The 15,996-nt window shown below is 40.0% G+C and overlaps 1 protein-coding gene across 2 annotated transcripts in view; it reads right to left on the bottom strand.

The window, feature by feature from the left end:
* Positions 1-15,996, bottom strand: part of LOC309720012 (SH3 and PX domain-containing protein 2A-like) — a 61,751-nt gene that overhangs the window by 35,290 nt on the left and 10,465 nt on the right. For both annotated transcript variants that reach the window (XM_082556532.1, XM_082556533.1), the window contains exons 2-5: positions 15,827-15,907; positions 5,434-5,509; positions 4,722-4,798; positions 3,867-3,958 (exon numbers count right to left, since the gene is read on the bottom strand). In XM_082556532.1, the coding sequence (XP_082412658.1) occupies positions 3,867-3,958; positions 4,722-4,798; positions 5,434-5,509; positions 15,827-15,907 (326 nt within the window). The remainder of the gene's footprint in view (positions 1-3,866; positions 3,959-4,721; positions 4,799-5,433; positions 5,510-15,826; positions 15,908-15,996) is intronic.

Below are 15,996 nucleotides of genomic sequence, written 5' to 3'. Positions count from 1 at the left end.
TGAAGCTTGAGTTGGGAGTGACCATCTGTTTGCACATAACTGCAAACTCTTTGTAGGTGGGCCTATTACAAAAAAGGAATGTGTAAGATATTAGTGCTCGCATTTTTCATCCAAGCCAGAGGACTGAGGTATCTGCCTTTCTTCAGCACACAGACACTTCTGCACGACCTCGGATTAACCTCTGCAGGAGTAACCTCGAGCTCGAGTCAATGGGTCGACATCATTGAGCAGCAATCCATTACGATAGGGTTGTGATTTGCACATAATCTCTTACTACACCGTTTCTGTGCATATCCTGTAACAAAAAAAAAAAAAAGGTGGTGAGGTTGACTCAAATCCTCACAAAGGCACACACACTGCTGCAGTCAACCTCATGCGTACTGGCCCCAATCTCCAGCAAAGCTTGGCTATGATCACACACTGATGTCAGGTTAAAAGAATGTTAGTTTGACTGTGTATCAACCACTAATTACTCTCCTTGTGGTGAAACAATGATGTCGAATTAAGACTTAAGCTGTAAAGAACAACTGCGTTTCATAACTTTTTAAAATCCTTTGCCTTTTGTTGTATTAATCATGTTCTGTATATGCAATCCCAATGTGAGGGCTCACCCTCCAGTTAAGTACAAAAAGCAAGCTGTCATGTGTGTTTTGGCTGAGATTAAGGTTAGGGTTTGGCATGTAACAACTATAATTAAGGTAAAGGAGGTTAGTCAGGACATTTTCTTCCCAAATTGCTTGTGTTTACATCCACATACATATATCAGGAAGAAAGGGGCCACCGATTTTCTACAAAAACATTATATGTTTTGAACTGATGCTGCAAAAGTGATAAGAATTTAAACAAAATTCAACTATTTCACTGTTGAAAATGATTAACCTCCTTCATCTGTCATATGCATAGAAGTGACTAAATGAAGTTAAAGTTAAGATGGAGGACTGACCTTCAAAGTCACACCTTATGGAGGCAATTTTGTTTCTTGCATCGCTGTTAGATTTTCTTTTCCTTTGCCAACAGAGCTTTTGCTCTGAATCATTGTGGATCATTAGCGTCATCTTGATTTTAATGATTTTGTAACTTCTGATACTAATTTCTCTTGGATATGATCGAAATTTGCAAATGTTCCAAAATTCTCATACGAGTAATACTTGGATAATCTGACTGATCTGAATCATAACATCTTAATCCGAATTTGTTTAGAGCTTATGCATAATATAAGCTAAAATATAGTGTGTATGTGTAACATCACTACTGCAGGCTGCTATTGTATTGCATCCCATACATTAACACTGTGATTGTGTCCTCTTGGTGACTTCTTATATTAGAATAGGACCACTTGGTTCAAAAAGAGAAATTTAAAATCAAATATCACTCTCTCTTTATTTTTTATTAACATTTGTTTTGTTAATATTTTAAATGTATGTGATTCTTTTATATAAATGAAAGAACAAATACAACAGAACAGGTGGTGTATCTCGTCTCCTTTTTGTTTTTTTCCCTCTTGATTGAATCAGGATAGTTTCCAAGCTCCTTGGTTAACAAAAAGAAAAAAGAAAAGAAAAATGAGATGGCGTGGTGTAAACTTAATTTGTCTGTATGAAAGGTAAAATGTTATTTTAAATTGACATTATGGGCATATGTGCCTGTTAACTAGATTTAATTATACTTCACAACACTCCCGTAGATGCTGGCCTCAGAGGTGGGAGTCCTGAAAACATTTCCCCTCGGAGGTTAATAAACTGGAACTTTCTGCAGTCACACTGCACATACAGCCCATGGATAGTTTTCACTAAACAACAATAATACAGAGGCTGGCGGAGAATGTATTATCTCCAGCAAAACACCTTAAAGCTAACTGATGTCAAAATGAGTTAAATTGCTGTGTTTCAAACAGCAGAGACATCCACTTTCAACTCTGCATCACTGTAAAACACTGAAGTGTTCAAAGACCGATGACTAAAACTTTGAATCTTAATTTTATATTTAGCCACTGGCATTCATTCTCAAAAAGGAACTCTAACTTCAAAAGGTCTTCCGCATGTTTCTTATCACAACCTAATTTGGACTCCAGGATGTAAGATGATTTGTAAGACTACTAAAAAAACACAACAACATGTTTTTATTATACAAATTTATAACATCTGTCTCTCCAAATTTGTCTCAAAGCTTCTCTGAAAGTTCCCCTTTCTTATGAAATATACAGTGGCTCTCGGCCATTAACCGTCTGGAAATATTTTAAAAGAGGATATCATAATTTGAACGAATTGGGCGAAAGCACTGTAAGAATCCCTTTTGTTTAACTGCATTTCAACCACTCACTGAAAAATCATTTTTAGTGATTTCCTAACAATAAGAAATATTCAGATGTCTAAGAAGTATCAACATATTAGTTAATCCTTTTCGATGGCATTGTTAAAAAACCGAAGGCATAAACACAGGTGAGTTTTTTTCTCATTAAATCTGCCTTTTTTCTAACTTTCCATATAGCCAAACACAGCTTTATAGATAGATCGATAGAGCAATAGATAGAGATATGTAGTGTCTTTTAGTGTCTTTACTCAAAAGATTGCAAGGCTTACTTCACCAATATACTACACATTTAATTATCAATATAAATCTAATAACCCAATCGAAAACTGAACGCAGACTGAGGCATGCATTTATGATGGATGAGGCACCATCTTTCATTCACCCAAATGCTATAGAAACGTCTTGTAATTTTTAACCAATCATGTGGCTCCCTCTTGTGACAAGCAAAACAGTACCTGTGTTTTTTTCCTGTGCAGTGACCACTGTTGAACGTTAGATGGCAGTAGCATCAACAGGCTTGGACATGAGCAACAGTGCATCTCTATCGAGGCTGTTTGCAGGGCATGTTTGAACGGTGTGGAAGGAAATGTCATGACAGGACCAATTTTCTAGGTTGATTGGACGCATTTTTAATTGCTTTCATGACCTCTTTCATCTGTTTCATCGTGTTTCAGTGAGTGTGAGTGAAGCTCTATTAAATCTACAGCAAGGTTTTTCGTTTCACAAATAAACACTTCTAAAACCATTATTTGTAATTAAATAAATTAGCCGAACAGGACAGCAGAATGGTTCTTTTACATTTTTAACATATTAAATATTTAGAAAAACTATTTGTTTCACAGCTGGGTGTTAAATATCATAATTTTAGAGCATAAAAAGAACATGTTTTCTGTGAATTGCCCAGACCACCCCAGGAGTAAAAAAACAACTTGGGCAGCGGGTATTATACTTTAAGATATTAATTTAAGCTACGCTGGACTGTCTCTGAGATTAAGGGAGCCTCTCACTTTGAAGTGAGATTAACATGCAGGGGTATTAGAGGTTAGAGGTGATGGGCCCACATTGCTGATAAAAATATAATATCCCAGACATATGACTGAACATAAATCTAACGGAAAGAACAAAATGTAGACAATGAGTGATATTGCAGCCAGGCCGGATTTACTCCCACTCTGACTTTGAACTGAGTATGATAAATGGCTCGCCTGAGAGCCTTATCTGCCCTGAGACTTGAACTCCGACGTGCTGTCGTTACACTGCTAATCCTTCCCCATTTGTTCTGGCATCAGGTGTCACCTCCAAGAAATCATTATTAATAAAAAGCAGGGCTTCTTGGAGCCAGATCAATCAATCATCCCTGACAAAGCAAAGCCTCTGGATCAGGATGGGTCAGCACGAATTAAAGGCAGCTGCTGAGCCACACACATTCAGTTTGCTTCCATATCCAATGTTCACATCCCACCAGAGGGCAATGTTTGGCGTCTAACAGTTCATGCATACAATGCCAATGCTCAATAACAGCTTGTGATTTCTAGCACATAGTTATAGTTACTCACTCTGTGGGAGGGTTGAGGTCTTCTGACTTAGTCTCAAAGAACTGAAGGACCTCCTCACTTTGGGAAATGTGGGTGGGAAGTTTCATCAGAGCCTAGGAGAGAGAAGGGTGGGAGAAAGCTACTGATTCCAATAAAAACAATAAAAGGTCACACTAATGTGTGTCAGTTTGGACTGAGTAACTGGTTTATAACACTTAGTCACTACCCAGTCACATGAGAAAACCAGGCAGAGATGTGGAGGGTGTGCAGGGGAAGGAAGAAGGCTCTGAGCACAGAGAGAGAGGGTTAAAACAAAGAGAAAAACACAGACCTCAGTTTGATTGAAATTAAAAAGACACCCTCATGTAATCTGTATTTTCAAGAAAGCTTTGTGCTTTCATTCATTCATTTCAGGTCCAATAAATGAGAAACTGCTGCCACACTTGGCAACATACCTGCCCCACATTCCCATCTGTGGGCTAATAAGCATAAGAGGATCAGGTAGCTATCTGCACTCATTGCTACAATTAAAGTCTGCTGATTCATTCTTAGTCTCTCTTTTGTTTTTACCCCTGCGTGCCCCCATTTCCCTCGTTTCCTTCATATGCTGCCTATTTACATTGGTGACAGGAAATGACAAGCACAGAGACCAGTTGCTTTCCTGTTGAGGCTGGTGGAGGGGAGATAAATGTTGAGGCCTTGAAAAAAACTGTGGTAAATGTTCAGAGGGTAGAGCACTGACAGAGATAAAGCACTCTTCCAAACAACATATAAATTAAAAATGAGTAGTCTCTTCAATAAGAGATGCATTGTGCTGCACACAAGTTGAGAAAAATCCAGCTCTGGAAACAGTGAGGCATGCAGCTTTTGTCTTACTTTGCAGTAATTATCCAGGTGCTTCAGCCTTCTGACGGCTACATCTCTTATGTGACTGCGGCGAAATAAGACTTTACCTGAGGAAAAGCAGAGCACTGTCAGGTGTATATAACAAAAAACACAAAAATATTATGATTAAATGCTTAACAATCGTGCTATAATTTAGGCTTAGACATTTATAAAATCCCAGCATGATCCCTTTCCAGCTCAGCTGGTACTGACACTGAGATATAAAATTCCAACCAACATATGGAGAACTTCTCTGGAGCTGATTGCTCTCAACTAGTGGGACTAATGTGAGGCAATTGAATCCACTTTTTCGCTTTTTCCCATTTCCTAATTTCTAACTCTTATGAGACTGAGATTGCTAAGAGCATGAAGCCTACTAAATAGAAAAATAATGCAAACCATTTGGGGGTTTAAAGGAATACAGTTCACACCATGGTGGGCTTACAGCTTGTCTAACAAAGGATCTCTTCACTGCTCTCCTCTGCTCTGGCCCACAATGAGTTTATCAGATTAGACAAATCCCTTTCTGCTAGCCTCCTACTGAGATGGCCGACCACAAAATGATTTGGCCCGGATGGAGAATGGAAGCCAATAAAACAAAGCAATGTGGTAGGCGATGCTATGGAGTGTGTAGGAGGAACAACAAAATGTCTAATAAGACAACACTGACAGTGCCGAGTGTGTGCATACTGAGTTTAATCACCTGGCAAAAAAGGAATTATTCTCTTTTTGGGGTCTTTTTGTCCTCCATCAATTGGAAATTTGTCAAGGATTCGCATCTGCAAAAAAGAAAAAAAATTAAGAAATAAAAATGAAAATGTAACACGAACATTAATTGTGGAGCAAAACTTTTTTAAAATCCCCCTTTCGAATACAATAAAGACATGAAAGGCAAGCAATTATAAACATGCAAATGCTTGATGGCAAAAAAAAAAATCAAACAAACTGTCAATTATCTATCGCGAGTTTAAAGTGGAGTAATCTGTGATGAGATACAGGAAAAGGGGGTCTGAAAATTCTCCAGCAACAACTGACCATTTTGTAACAGTACATGAGTTCAACACAGAGTATAATTATATATCATCTGAAAAACCATTTAAAGTGCAAACCATTTCACTTTGATAGCTGGGGCAGCAGGCAAGGTTACATCACCCTCTTATTTGAAAAAACCCTCACAAGGAAGCCACTTAAGCAGCTTAAAAAGCCATCAGGGTGCATAACAGGCACTTTGATGTTGACACTTGATACATACAGTGGGGCAAAAAAGTATTTAGTCAGCCACCGATTGTGCAAGTTCCCCCACTTAAAATGATGACAGAGGTCAGTAATTTGCACCAGAGGTACACTTCAACTGTGAGAGACAGAATGTGAAAAAAAAATCCATGAATTCACATGGTAGGATTTGTAAAGAATTTATACGTAAATTAGGGTGGAAAATAAGTATTTGGTCACCTCAAACAAGGAAAATCTCTGGCTCTCACAGACCTGTAACGTCTTCTGTAAGAAGCTTTTCTGTCCCCCACTCGTTACCTGTATGAATGGCACCTGTTTGAACTCATCATCTGTATAAAAGACACCTGTCCACAGCCTCAAACAGTCAGACTCCAAACTCCGCCATGGCCAAGACCAAAGAGCTTTCGAAGGACACCAGGAAAAGTATTGTAGACCTGCACCAGACTGGGAAGAGTGAATCTACAATAGGCAAGCAGCTTGGTGTGAAAAAATCAACTGTGGGAGCAATCATCAGAAAATGGAAGACATACAAGACCACTGATAATCTCCCTCGATCTGGGGCTCCACGCAAGATCTCATCCCGTGGGGTCAAAATGATCATGAGAACGGTGAGCAAAGATCCCAGAACCACACGGGGGGACCTGGTGAATGACCTGCAGAGAGCTGGGACCAAAGTAACAAAGGTCACCATCAGTAACACACTACAACGGCAGGGAATCAAATCCCGCAGTGCCAGACGTGTTCCGCTGCTGAAGCCAGTGCATGTCCAGGCCCGTCTGAAGTTTGCCAGAGAGCACATGGATGATACAGCAGAGGATTGGGAGAATGTCATGTGGTCAGATGAAACCAAAGTAGAACCTTTTGGTATAAACTCAACTCGTCGTGTTTGGAGGAAGAAGAATACTGAGTTGCATCCCAAGAACACCATACCTACTGTGAAGCATGGGGGTGGAAACATCATGCTATGGGGCTGTTTTTCTGCCAAGGGGACAGGACGACTGATCCGTGTTAAGGACAGAATGAATGGGGCCATGTATCGTGAGATTTTGAGCCAAAACCTCCTTCCATCAGTGAGAACTTTGAAGATGAAACGAGGCTGGGTCTTCCAACATGACAATGATCCAAAACACACCGCCCGGGCAACAAAGGAGTGGCTCCGTAAGAAGCATTTGAAAGTCCTGGAGTGGCCTAGCCAGTCTCCAGACCTCAACCCCATAGAAAATCTGTGGCGGGAGTTGAAAGTCCGTGTTGCTCGGCGACAGCCCCAAAACATCACTGCTCTCGAGAAGATCTGCATGGAGGAATGGGCCAAAATACCAGCTACTGTGTGTGCAAACCTGGTAAAGACCTATAGTAAACGTTTGACCTCTGTTATTGCCAACAAAGGTTATGTTACAAAGTATTGAGTTGTATTTTTGTTATTGACCAAATACTTATTTTCCACCCTGATTTACGAATAAATTCTTTACAAATCCTACCATGTGGATTCATGGATTTTTTTTTTTTCACATTCTGTCTCTCACAGTTGAAGTGTACCTCTGGTGCAAATTACTGACCTCTGTCATCATTTTAAGTGGGGGAACTTGCACAATCGGTGGCTGACTAAATACTTTTTTGCCCCACTGTATGTCTATTTACAGCATCAATCTCTCAAGAGATTAAGCAGGGAGCGAAACAGAGCTAAACAATGAAAAACAACTGTTTTACAGTGAAGATTTCCTTCTGAGGGTAGCTGTCCCTAACAGTTTCAACATGATTCTCCTTGGATACGCATATTTTGTATTTGGTGAAGTTTTGATGAGTGCTAAAAAACAAACAAACATGCATTGCATGTGTGTTACATACTACAAACAAGAGTAGGTATGTATTTTGCCGCAGAAGGACATGGTTTTTGTTATTTTGCCTGTTTACACTACCACAGTGAATTTTAAATTAACCAGTAAGTATGTGATTGAAGTGTAGGCATTTGGCTTTAATTCAAAGGGTTTCAATAAGAAGTTTACATTAAATATTTAAAAAACTGCAACGCTTTTTAAACCCAGTCCCAAATCTCCAGAGGCACAAAAAGGAATGTTTTTAAAACCTGGATGAAAATCTCCTGCCTGAAGTCTACCCCAGTCTACCCCAGTAAATGTGGGTTCTTCTTTATACTCTGCCAGGCTTTTTCTCCAGCCACCTGGAGTTCCTGTTTGTGGATATTTCCCTTTGGTTTTGCATTTACTGAAAAACATGTTCATCTGGGTTGAGATCGTATTACTGGCTGAATCTGGCCACTTTTGGGCTGCTTTTGCTTTTGCACCATATGGCTGAAACTGAGCACAGAGTATATCCCTGTACACTTCAGAATTCACCCTGCTGCTTCTATTGGCAGTCACATCATCAGTGAACGTAGTGGGAACCATATATGGCAATGTCTTATTTCTCCACCATTTTTGACAGATGATATCGTGAGCTGTTTCTTTCCTTCTCCATACTTTTGTCTTGCCATCATTTACTTTGGTACAAGTTAACCTTGGTTTCATGGGTCTAAAGCAGTGCAGGCTCTTTTATGTTTATTTTCTGGCAACGTCTAATCTGGCTCTCTTGTTCTTGAGCGTAACCAGTTGTTTACACCTTATTGTAAACATTCGTGAAGGCGTCTCTTGATTGCAGACTTTGCAGACAATGATACACCTACCATCTTGATTTCTTGACTTGGTTACATGTTCTAAAGTTGTTTTTCTAAACCATGGAAATAATTCTGTCAACATGCACTTTAGCTGTCCTCTATGGTCTTTCAGGCCTTTTGGTGCTGCTGAGTTGGCAGCTTTATTCATTCTTTAAATAATGCACCAGACTGTTGACTTGGCCACTCAAAGTTTTTGCCATCTTTCTGAAAGGTTTATTTTTGTTTTTCAGCCAAACGATGGGCTCCTTCACTTGCACCGACCTCATATTTTAAATTACAGTGGAAAGCCATAAATACAAAGCCCATAAATTCCTTTGCCTCTAAATAACAATGGAACAGGCCTCACTTGGCCAGGAAACTACTGGTCAGTCAACTGTCCAATTGCGTTTGAGCCTCTGGGTATAAAATGGGTGTACTAACCTTAACAGTTCTAAACAGTTAATGCAAAATGCATGTAAAAACCCTTGAATAAAAGAAAGCTGACTGTCTGAACTTTCATCGCATGCTGACTGCCTGATTTAAAAAATCCATTGTGATGTGGTACTTTCAAAAGGAAAATATATCTTTGTCAAACAAATGATAGACCTTAACTGTAGTATCGTCTTTGTATTCACACGAGAGCATCTTACAGTAACAGGTTTAAGATGTAGATGTAACCACGCCTTAATTTTTCCTCCCTTGCCTTGTTCCAGATGTGCTTTACCAGCAAATTCTGTGAGTATCAAGCTGAAGCACACTCAACTGGGAGGAGAAGGAAAGGTCTCAGTTTAAACTGAGCCAAAAAGAAACCAGGTGGACAAACAGAATCAGGCTTGGAGGTTAAAGTTGGATCCAGTCTGTCTGGGTCTGTGGGAGTTGTTTGTAGGACTTGTGCAGCAAGAGGTGGTTTGGTTTGATGTTGTGGTTCTTTCGTTTCCACTTTAATCTGCTGGCTTTGCTGAATCTAAAAATTTCTCCCAGGGTATAGCATGTTCCCCCCTCTCCCCCAAACTACAGACTGCTAACAAGAAATGTTTTCCTTTGAAATGGACAGTCATCATTATTGTGTTTTAAGGGCAAAGCAAAGTGCAGAGTATAAAGAATCGTCCTGGTTAACCACACCTGCACATAGCCATGGTAAAATTCCTAATCTTACGGTGATTACAGTCTAATGCCGAGAAGGCACGACATCAAATATGTATGTAAACCAGACTGTGTAGTTTAGGATGCTATGGCAATAACATAACTTTACAGGCTAGGCTGTAATTCCTCCAAATCCCAGTAGTTATAACAACCATATTGTTTATTTGATACACAAAGCTACACGCTCATCATGTTATCAGGCTTACAGCTGGATGTAGCTGTGTACTCCCTCTAATACAGGAGTGTTCACTCAACACTTGTAAGAAACTGCCTCAGCTTTTCATTTGGGAGTGAGGATGACATCACTACTGGAGATCTACGTGGCTACACTCACAGCTCCATGGGACAGTTTGGAACAAAAATCTGATTGAAAACACTCCTCATATTTTGTTTACCTTTAATTCAGAGGCTTTGGGGAGCAGAGATGGTGTAATTAATCTATATTTCTATCCCACGCTCTGCCCAGGAAACTGCAGTGTATTTAAGTTGTAGCGTTAACGCTGGGGAATGTCTATCAGGCAACAGGTGCTATGATGTAATGACATGTCCTGTCTCTTTCCACACTGTTTGGTAATCAGTGTTGTGAATAAATACCAGAGGAAGGAACTGCAATAAAAAGTCAATCATCAAACATATCTTTATTTTGTCACAATGATGTGAATTATGGTGACTGGAAAAAAACAGAAATAGCTTCTGTAAACTGTAATGATAATCTCTTGAGCCATTTAAAAATAACTGAGCTCACAGGAGAAAGGAAGAAGAAACCGACACAGACACTGAGCTGTAACAGAAGACAAAGAAACTGTTCTGAGATAGGAATGTCTGAGTGGGAAAACAATCAGATTTCATTGCTGGGGTGTGTTTTGACATCTTCTTTGCAGTTGTCTACTGCAGCGAGATCGTGGTGCAACACCCTTTTGGATAGAGTAATAATAACAATTTACTACAGTCATATTAAATATTTCAAAGAAATCTAGAAATTCCTATGAAACACCCCATGATTAAGCAGCAATGACTTAAAGAAATCATTTTCTATGTGACAGTCTCTCACAAGATTCTGGAGGAATGGCCCACACTTCTTTACAACGTTGCTTCAGTTCATGCATAGTTCTCTTAAGGTCCTGCCACAACATTTTAAGGTTGAGGTCTGGACTTTTTCTGAACCACTGCAACACCTTGATTCTTTTCTTTTCCAACCATTCTCTTGCTGCTTGGCATCATTGTGCTATTGTGGGACCCAGTTTCAATAAAGCTTTGGCTATTGGACAGATCGTCTCACATTGTGGCTTCAAAACAAGCCCAAATAATCACCCTTCCCTCACCATGCTTGACAGTCATTTAAGGTGCTGATATGCTTTGTTTTGTTATCACGATCTCATCTGTCCACAGGACAGTGTTCAACAAGACTTACTGTTTGTTCGGATGCACATTTCCAAGACAAAACCAAAGCGCTCACATTCTTTAAAGCAAAAGAGTCTTTCTCCTGACAGTTCTTTGGAACAAGCCAAACTTGTTCATATGCATTCCTGTTTTAACTGCACTGTTGTAAACTTTAACATTTAAAATGCACTTGATGCCTATAGAGTCTCAGATGTACAGTGGGGCAAAAAAGTATTTAGTCAGCCACCGATTGTGCAAGTTCCCCCACTTAAAATGATGACAGAGGTCAGTAATTTGCACCAGAGGTACACTTCAACTGTGAGAGACAGAATGTGAAAAAAAAATCCATGAATTCACATGGTAGGATTTGTAAAGAATTTATTCGTAAATTAGGGTGGAAAATAAGTATTTGGTCACCTCAAACAAGGAAAATCTCTGGCTCTCACAGACCTGTAACGTCTTCTGTAAGAAGCTTTTCTGTCCCCCACTCGTTACCTGTATGAATGGCACCTGTTTGAACTCATCATCTGTATAAAAGACACCTGTCCACAGCCTCAAACAGTCAGACACCAAACTCCGCCATGGCCAAGACCAAAGAGCTTTCGAAGGACACCAGGAAAAGTATTGTAGACCTGCACCAGACTGGGAAGAGTGAATCTACAATAGGCAAGCAGCTTGGTGTGAAAAAATCAACTGTGGGAGCAATCATCAGAAAATGGAAGACATACAAGACCACTGATAATCTCCCTCGATCTGGGGCTCCACGCAAGATCTCATCCCGTGGGGTCAAAATGATCATGAGAACGGTGAGCAAAGATCCCAGAACCACACGGGGGGACCTGGTGAATGACCTGCAGAGAGCTGGGACCAAAGTAACAAAGGTCACCATCAGTAACACACTACAACGGCAGGGAATCAAATCCCGCAGTGCCAGACGTGTTCCGCTGCTGAAGCCAGTGCATGTCCAGGCCCGTCTGAAGTTTGCCAGAGAGCACATGGATGATACAGCAGAGGATTGGGAGAATGTCATGTGGTCAGATGAAACCAAAGTAGAACCTTTTGGTATTAACTCAACTCGTCATGTTTGGAGGAAGAAGAATACTGAGTTGCATCCCAAGAACACCATACCTACTGTGAAGCATGGGGGTGGAAACATCATGCTATGGGGCTGTTTTTCTGCCAAGGGGACAGGACGACTGATCCGTGTTAAGGACAGAATGAATGGGGCCATGTATCGTGAGATTTTGAGCCAAAACCTCCTTCCATCAGTGAGAACTTTGAAGATGAAACGAGGCTGGGTCTTCCAACATGACAATGATCCAAAACACACCGCCCGGGCAACAAAGGAGTGGCTCCGTAAGAAGCATTTGAAAGTCCTGGAGTGGCCTAGCCAGTCTCCAGACCTCAACCCCATAGAAAATCTGTGGCGGGAGTTGAAAGTCCGTGTTGCTCGGCGACAGCCCCAAAACATCACTGCTCTCGAGAAGATCTGCATGGAGGAATGGGCCAAAATACCAGCTACTGTGTGTGCAAACCTGGTAAAGACCTATAGTAAACGTTTGACCTCTGTTATTGCCAACAAAGGTTATGTTACAAAGTATTGAGTTGTATTTTTGTTATTGACCAAATACTTATTTTCCACCCTGATTTACGAATAAATTCTTTACAAATCCTACCATGTGGATTCATGGATTTTTTTTTCACATTCTGTCTCTCACAGTTGAAGTGTACCTCTGGTGCAAGTTACTGACCTCTGTCATCATTTTAGGTGGGGGAACTTGTACAATCGGTGGCTGACTAAATACTTTTTTGCCCCACTGTATCTTATTTGCAATTTGCTATTAATTAGAAGGTCTATATCTGTGTGACTTATAAATCCAGTTTATAAATGCATGTCATTAATCAGGCTTGCTAATATAGCTCTAAAATACCAAATGGTGCATCCTTAATAATGCTTTATACCATATTATGGTGCCTTTGCCAATTCCACATCTTACTTTTGGTTCTCATTAACGTAGTTAATCTGGGTAATGTAGTTTGATCACATTTAGTTTATTTGTGTCTTAGGTGTCTCCTTGTCTTTTCCTACCAGGTGTTTCTCAGTTCTTGTCACTTCCTGCTTTTAGTATTACAACAAACAGGATAGGACTACATTAACAGCTGCTACACTTCCAGGTCTAATTTCAAGGAGAAATCTTGGTTATGTAGCTTAAAGAGAGAGAGAGGGGGGGGGGGGGGGGGGGGGGGTTAAAACCAAGGTAAAAAAGATCTAACTCTTGTCATTATGCTACACTATTACAATGCTAAATTGTTGCTGCATCATTTTAAATAACCTTTAAATAAAGGCCGTTCTGAATGTGTGATACCAATGTTGGAGAAAAATAACCCTTCAAAGCTTTTAAAGTCCTGATTCATGTCAGGAATGTAGGACAGAGAAATTATAATGTAGACAGGGTAGAGCTCACTGCTGGCCTAGTCACTCAATCCCAAAATAATGACAACTAAGGGATTTTGGAGAGGTTTCTGTCCAAAAGGAAACCAGGCCAGCTTGCACACGCCACAATCGCCCCTGTGGAATGCTGTGACCCATGCGACCTATACGCTGTGGTTTAAGGGTGTGTGTGGAGGGGGAGACCACACTCGCTTGACACACTGACCAAATCTGCTCACGTCAAACATGTGCAGGTCAATAACATTTCCCTTTGACAACAGAAACAGTGCTTGATGAAATTCAGGCTCAGCAATCTTCTAGCGTAGAAACAAATGTCTCTAAACCAAGAAATCAATGTGCTTAACTCTGCACATGCATTACAAAGAGTGCACTTCACTTTACGTCAGCAGAAAAGACAAAGGGGGGAGGAATCAGATAAAAAAGGTGACGGGATCCTGGTAATTTATGATAACTGCTTCCCAAAGGAGCAGTTATGAACTATCTTAAGTGTGCTGGAGAGGTTTGAAACTTCAGCAGTGAGTGCATTTTTGGATGTCAAATTGGCAGTAAAAGAAAATACTTCATCTTTAAAAAGACAATCAGCCAAACAGCTTGTTGATGACAATGATTTGTATATAGCCAGCTTTAAATTACTAAAACGATTTTAGACACGGTATGAAAAATTGATTAAAAAGGCGTTTCTTGTTCTGTGACCTTATTTAGCTTTTCAACTTGAATTCATGGTTATCTGATGAGATCATGGTCACATTTGGCCCCCCTCTTTTCAGCTTCTTGCGAACACAAAACACGCAATTGTGCTACGAAAAGAGAGCAACTGTGAAGAGTTTGGAAAAGACTGTAGGTGTCAGTTGGCAGACACACAAACAAGCTCATTTGAGAATTGAGTATTTGAAAATTCAGATGACAACGAAACCTTTATTGTTGCAAATTATTGCTTCTGAGGCATCCAATAGCTGTCTTATCTTATTATCTTATATCTTTAAAGTCAGGGTGACAAAATTGCTCTTTACCACAACCCCCAACCTACAAGAGCCTCCCTTTTGAATCGAATGCATTTTGGGACTGGCCTTACTGCATTACTTAAGCTGCATAGTCCTTTAGTATTCTTACTGACTTCAATTCTAAAAATGTATTAAGCAATCCATACTATATGCAACATATATACAAACAAATGCCCTAAACCTAACCATTCTGTATTGACAGCTGCAGACTGTTGTTCTTCATGATTACCACAACCAGACAAACATACCCTGGCAGCAGAGATCCATGCACAAGACTAATGTTTACAAAGACAGGCGAGGAGGTCTGTTTCAGTCAAACAGACCAGGGCAGACTTTTCCTGGCTATTAGCAAGAGACAAGAGAACAAAGGGTTTCCTACAGCCAGCCCACCAGAGCCAATGTGCTTTACTGCACTTTGAGAGGGCCATTGGAGAAGGTCCACAGACGGCCTTTTACAAGAAAAGGACTTAATGCACTCATTTAGGGTTTAACTCTAACTTTCTTTCTAAGAAACAAACTATAGTATACAAAAAGGCAGATACAACACCCATTTCCAAAACAAAACGTTGATGCTGTGTAGAATCTAAATGAAAACAGAGTGCAATGATTTCACAAAACTCATAAACCCTTATTTTATTTACAACAGGGCATAGAAAACATATAAACATTTTAAACTAAGACATTTTACAATTTCATTAAAAGAATGTTTTGGGGGTGCATTAATGCCTAAGAAAATGGGACCTTGCATAATTGGAAAGACACACCGGTTCTCAGTCCCCAAACATTTACAGACTTTGAGAAAAATACCAGTTTATAAGATTTGTAAATCACTGGATTTTTTTTTTTTTAATTTACATTTTACACAGCCTCCCAACATTTTTGGAATTGGGTTTGTATTTTACTGCTACAGGATCCTGTAGAAGAGCCTCAGAAGTTTGCCCCATACTGCATTCTGCATTCTGAGGTCATGTTTTTTCCTGCATCTGGTGACTGGATTTCCCCTATTTTCCTATTTCCATGCAGTCGCCTTAAATAAGACCTTTCACTAAACAGGAGCTGAACAGAAAGACATTGACTGAAAGGTCAAACTGGCCTTGCGGAGTTTAATGTTGCAATACAACAACACATAAGACATATTAGAACCATTCTTAATACAAAACATTGAGCTTTTGGGCAACTGCCTGTGCAACTATGAATTAAATCTGTAAAATTATTTTGTAGTCGTTGCAGTGTAACGTACCTGTAGGTCAAAGAATTTGCTGTACCTTCTGTAGATGACATGGGAAGTGGAGTCTGAGTAAGTAACATTGATAAGGTACACCTGCAGAGAAAAGAACAAACAAAAGAAGCCCATTAGGAACAATATCACTTTGTCAGAGACATCATGGCACCGCTTTACCCCTTTCTGAC

This window comes from Aulonocara stuartgranti (assembly GCF_965226115.1).
Source record: "Aulonocara stuartgranti genome assembly, chromosome: 13".
NCBI classification, from domain to species: Eukaryota; Metazoa; Chordata; class Actinopteri; order Cichliformes; family Cichlidae; genus Aulonocara; species Aulonocara stuartgranti.
This window is presented reverse-complemented; position numbering and strand designations above follow the sequence as displayed.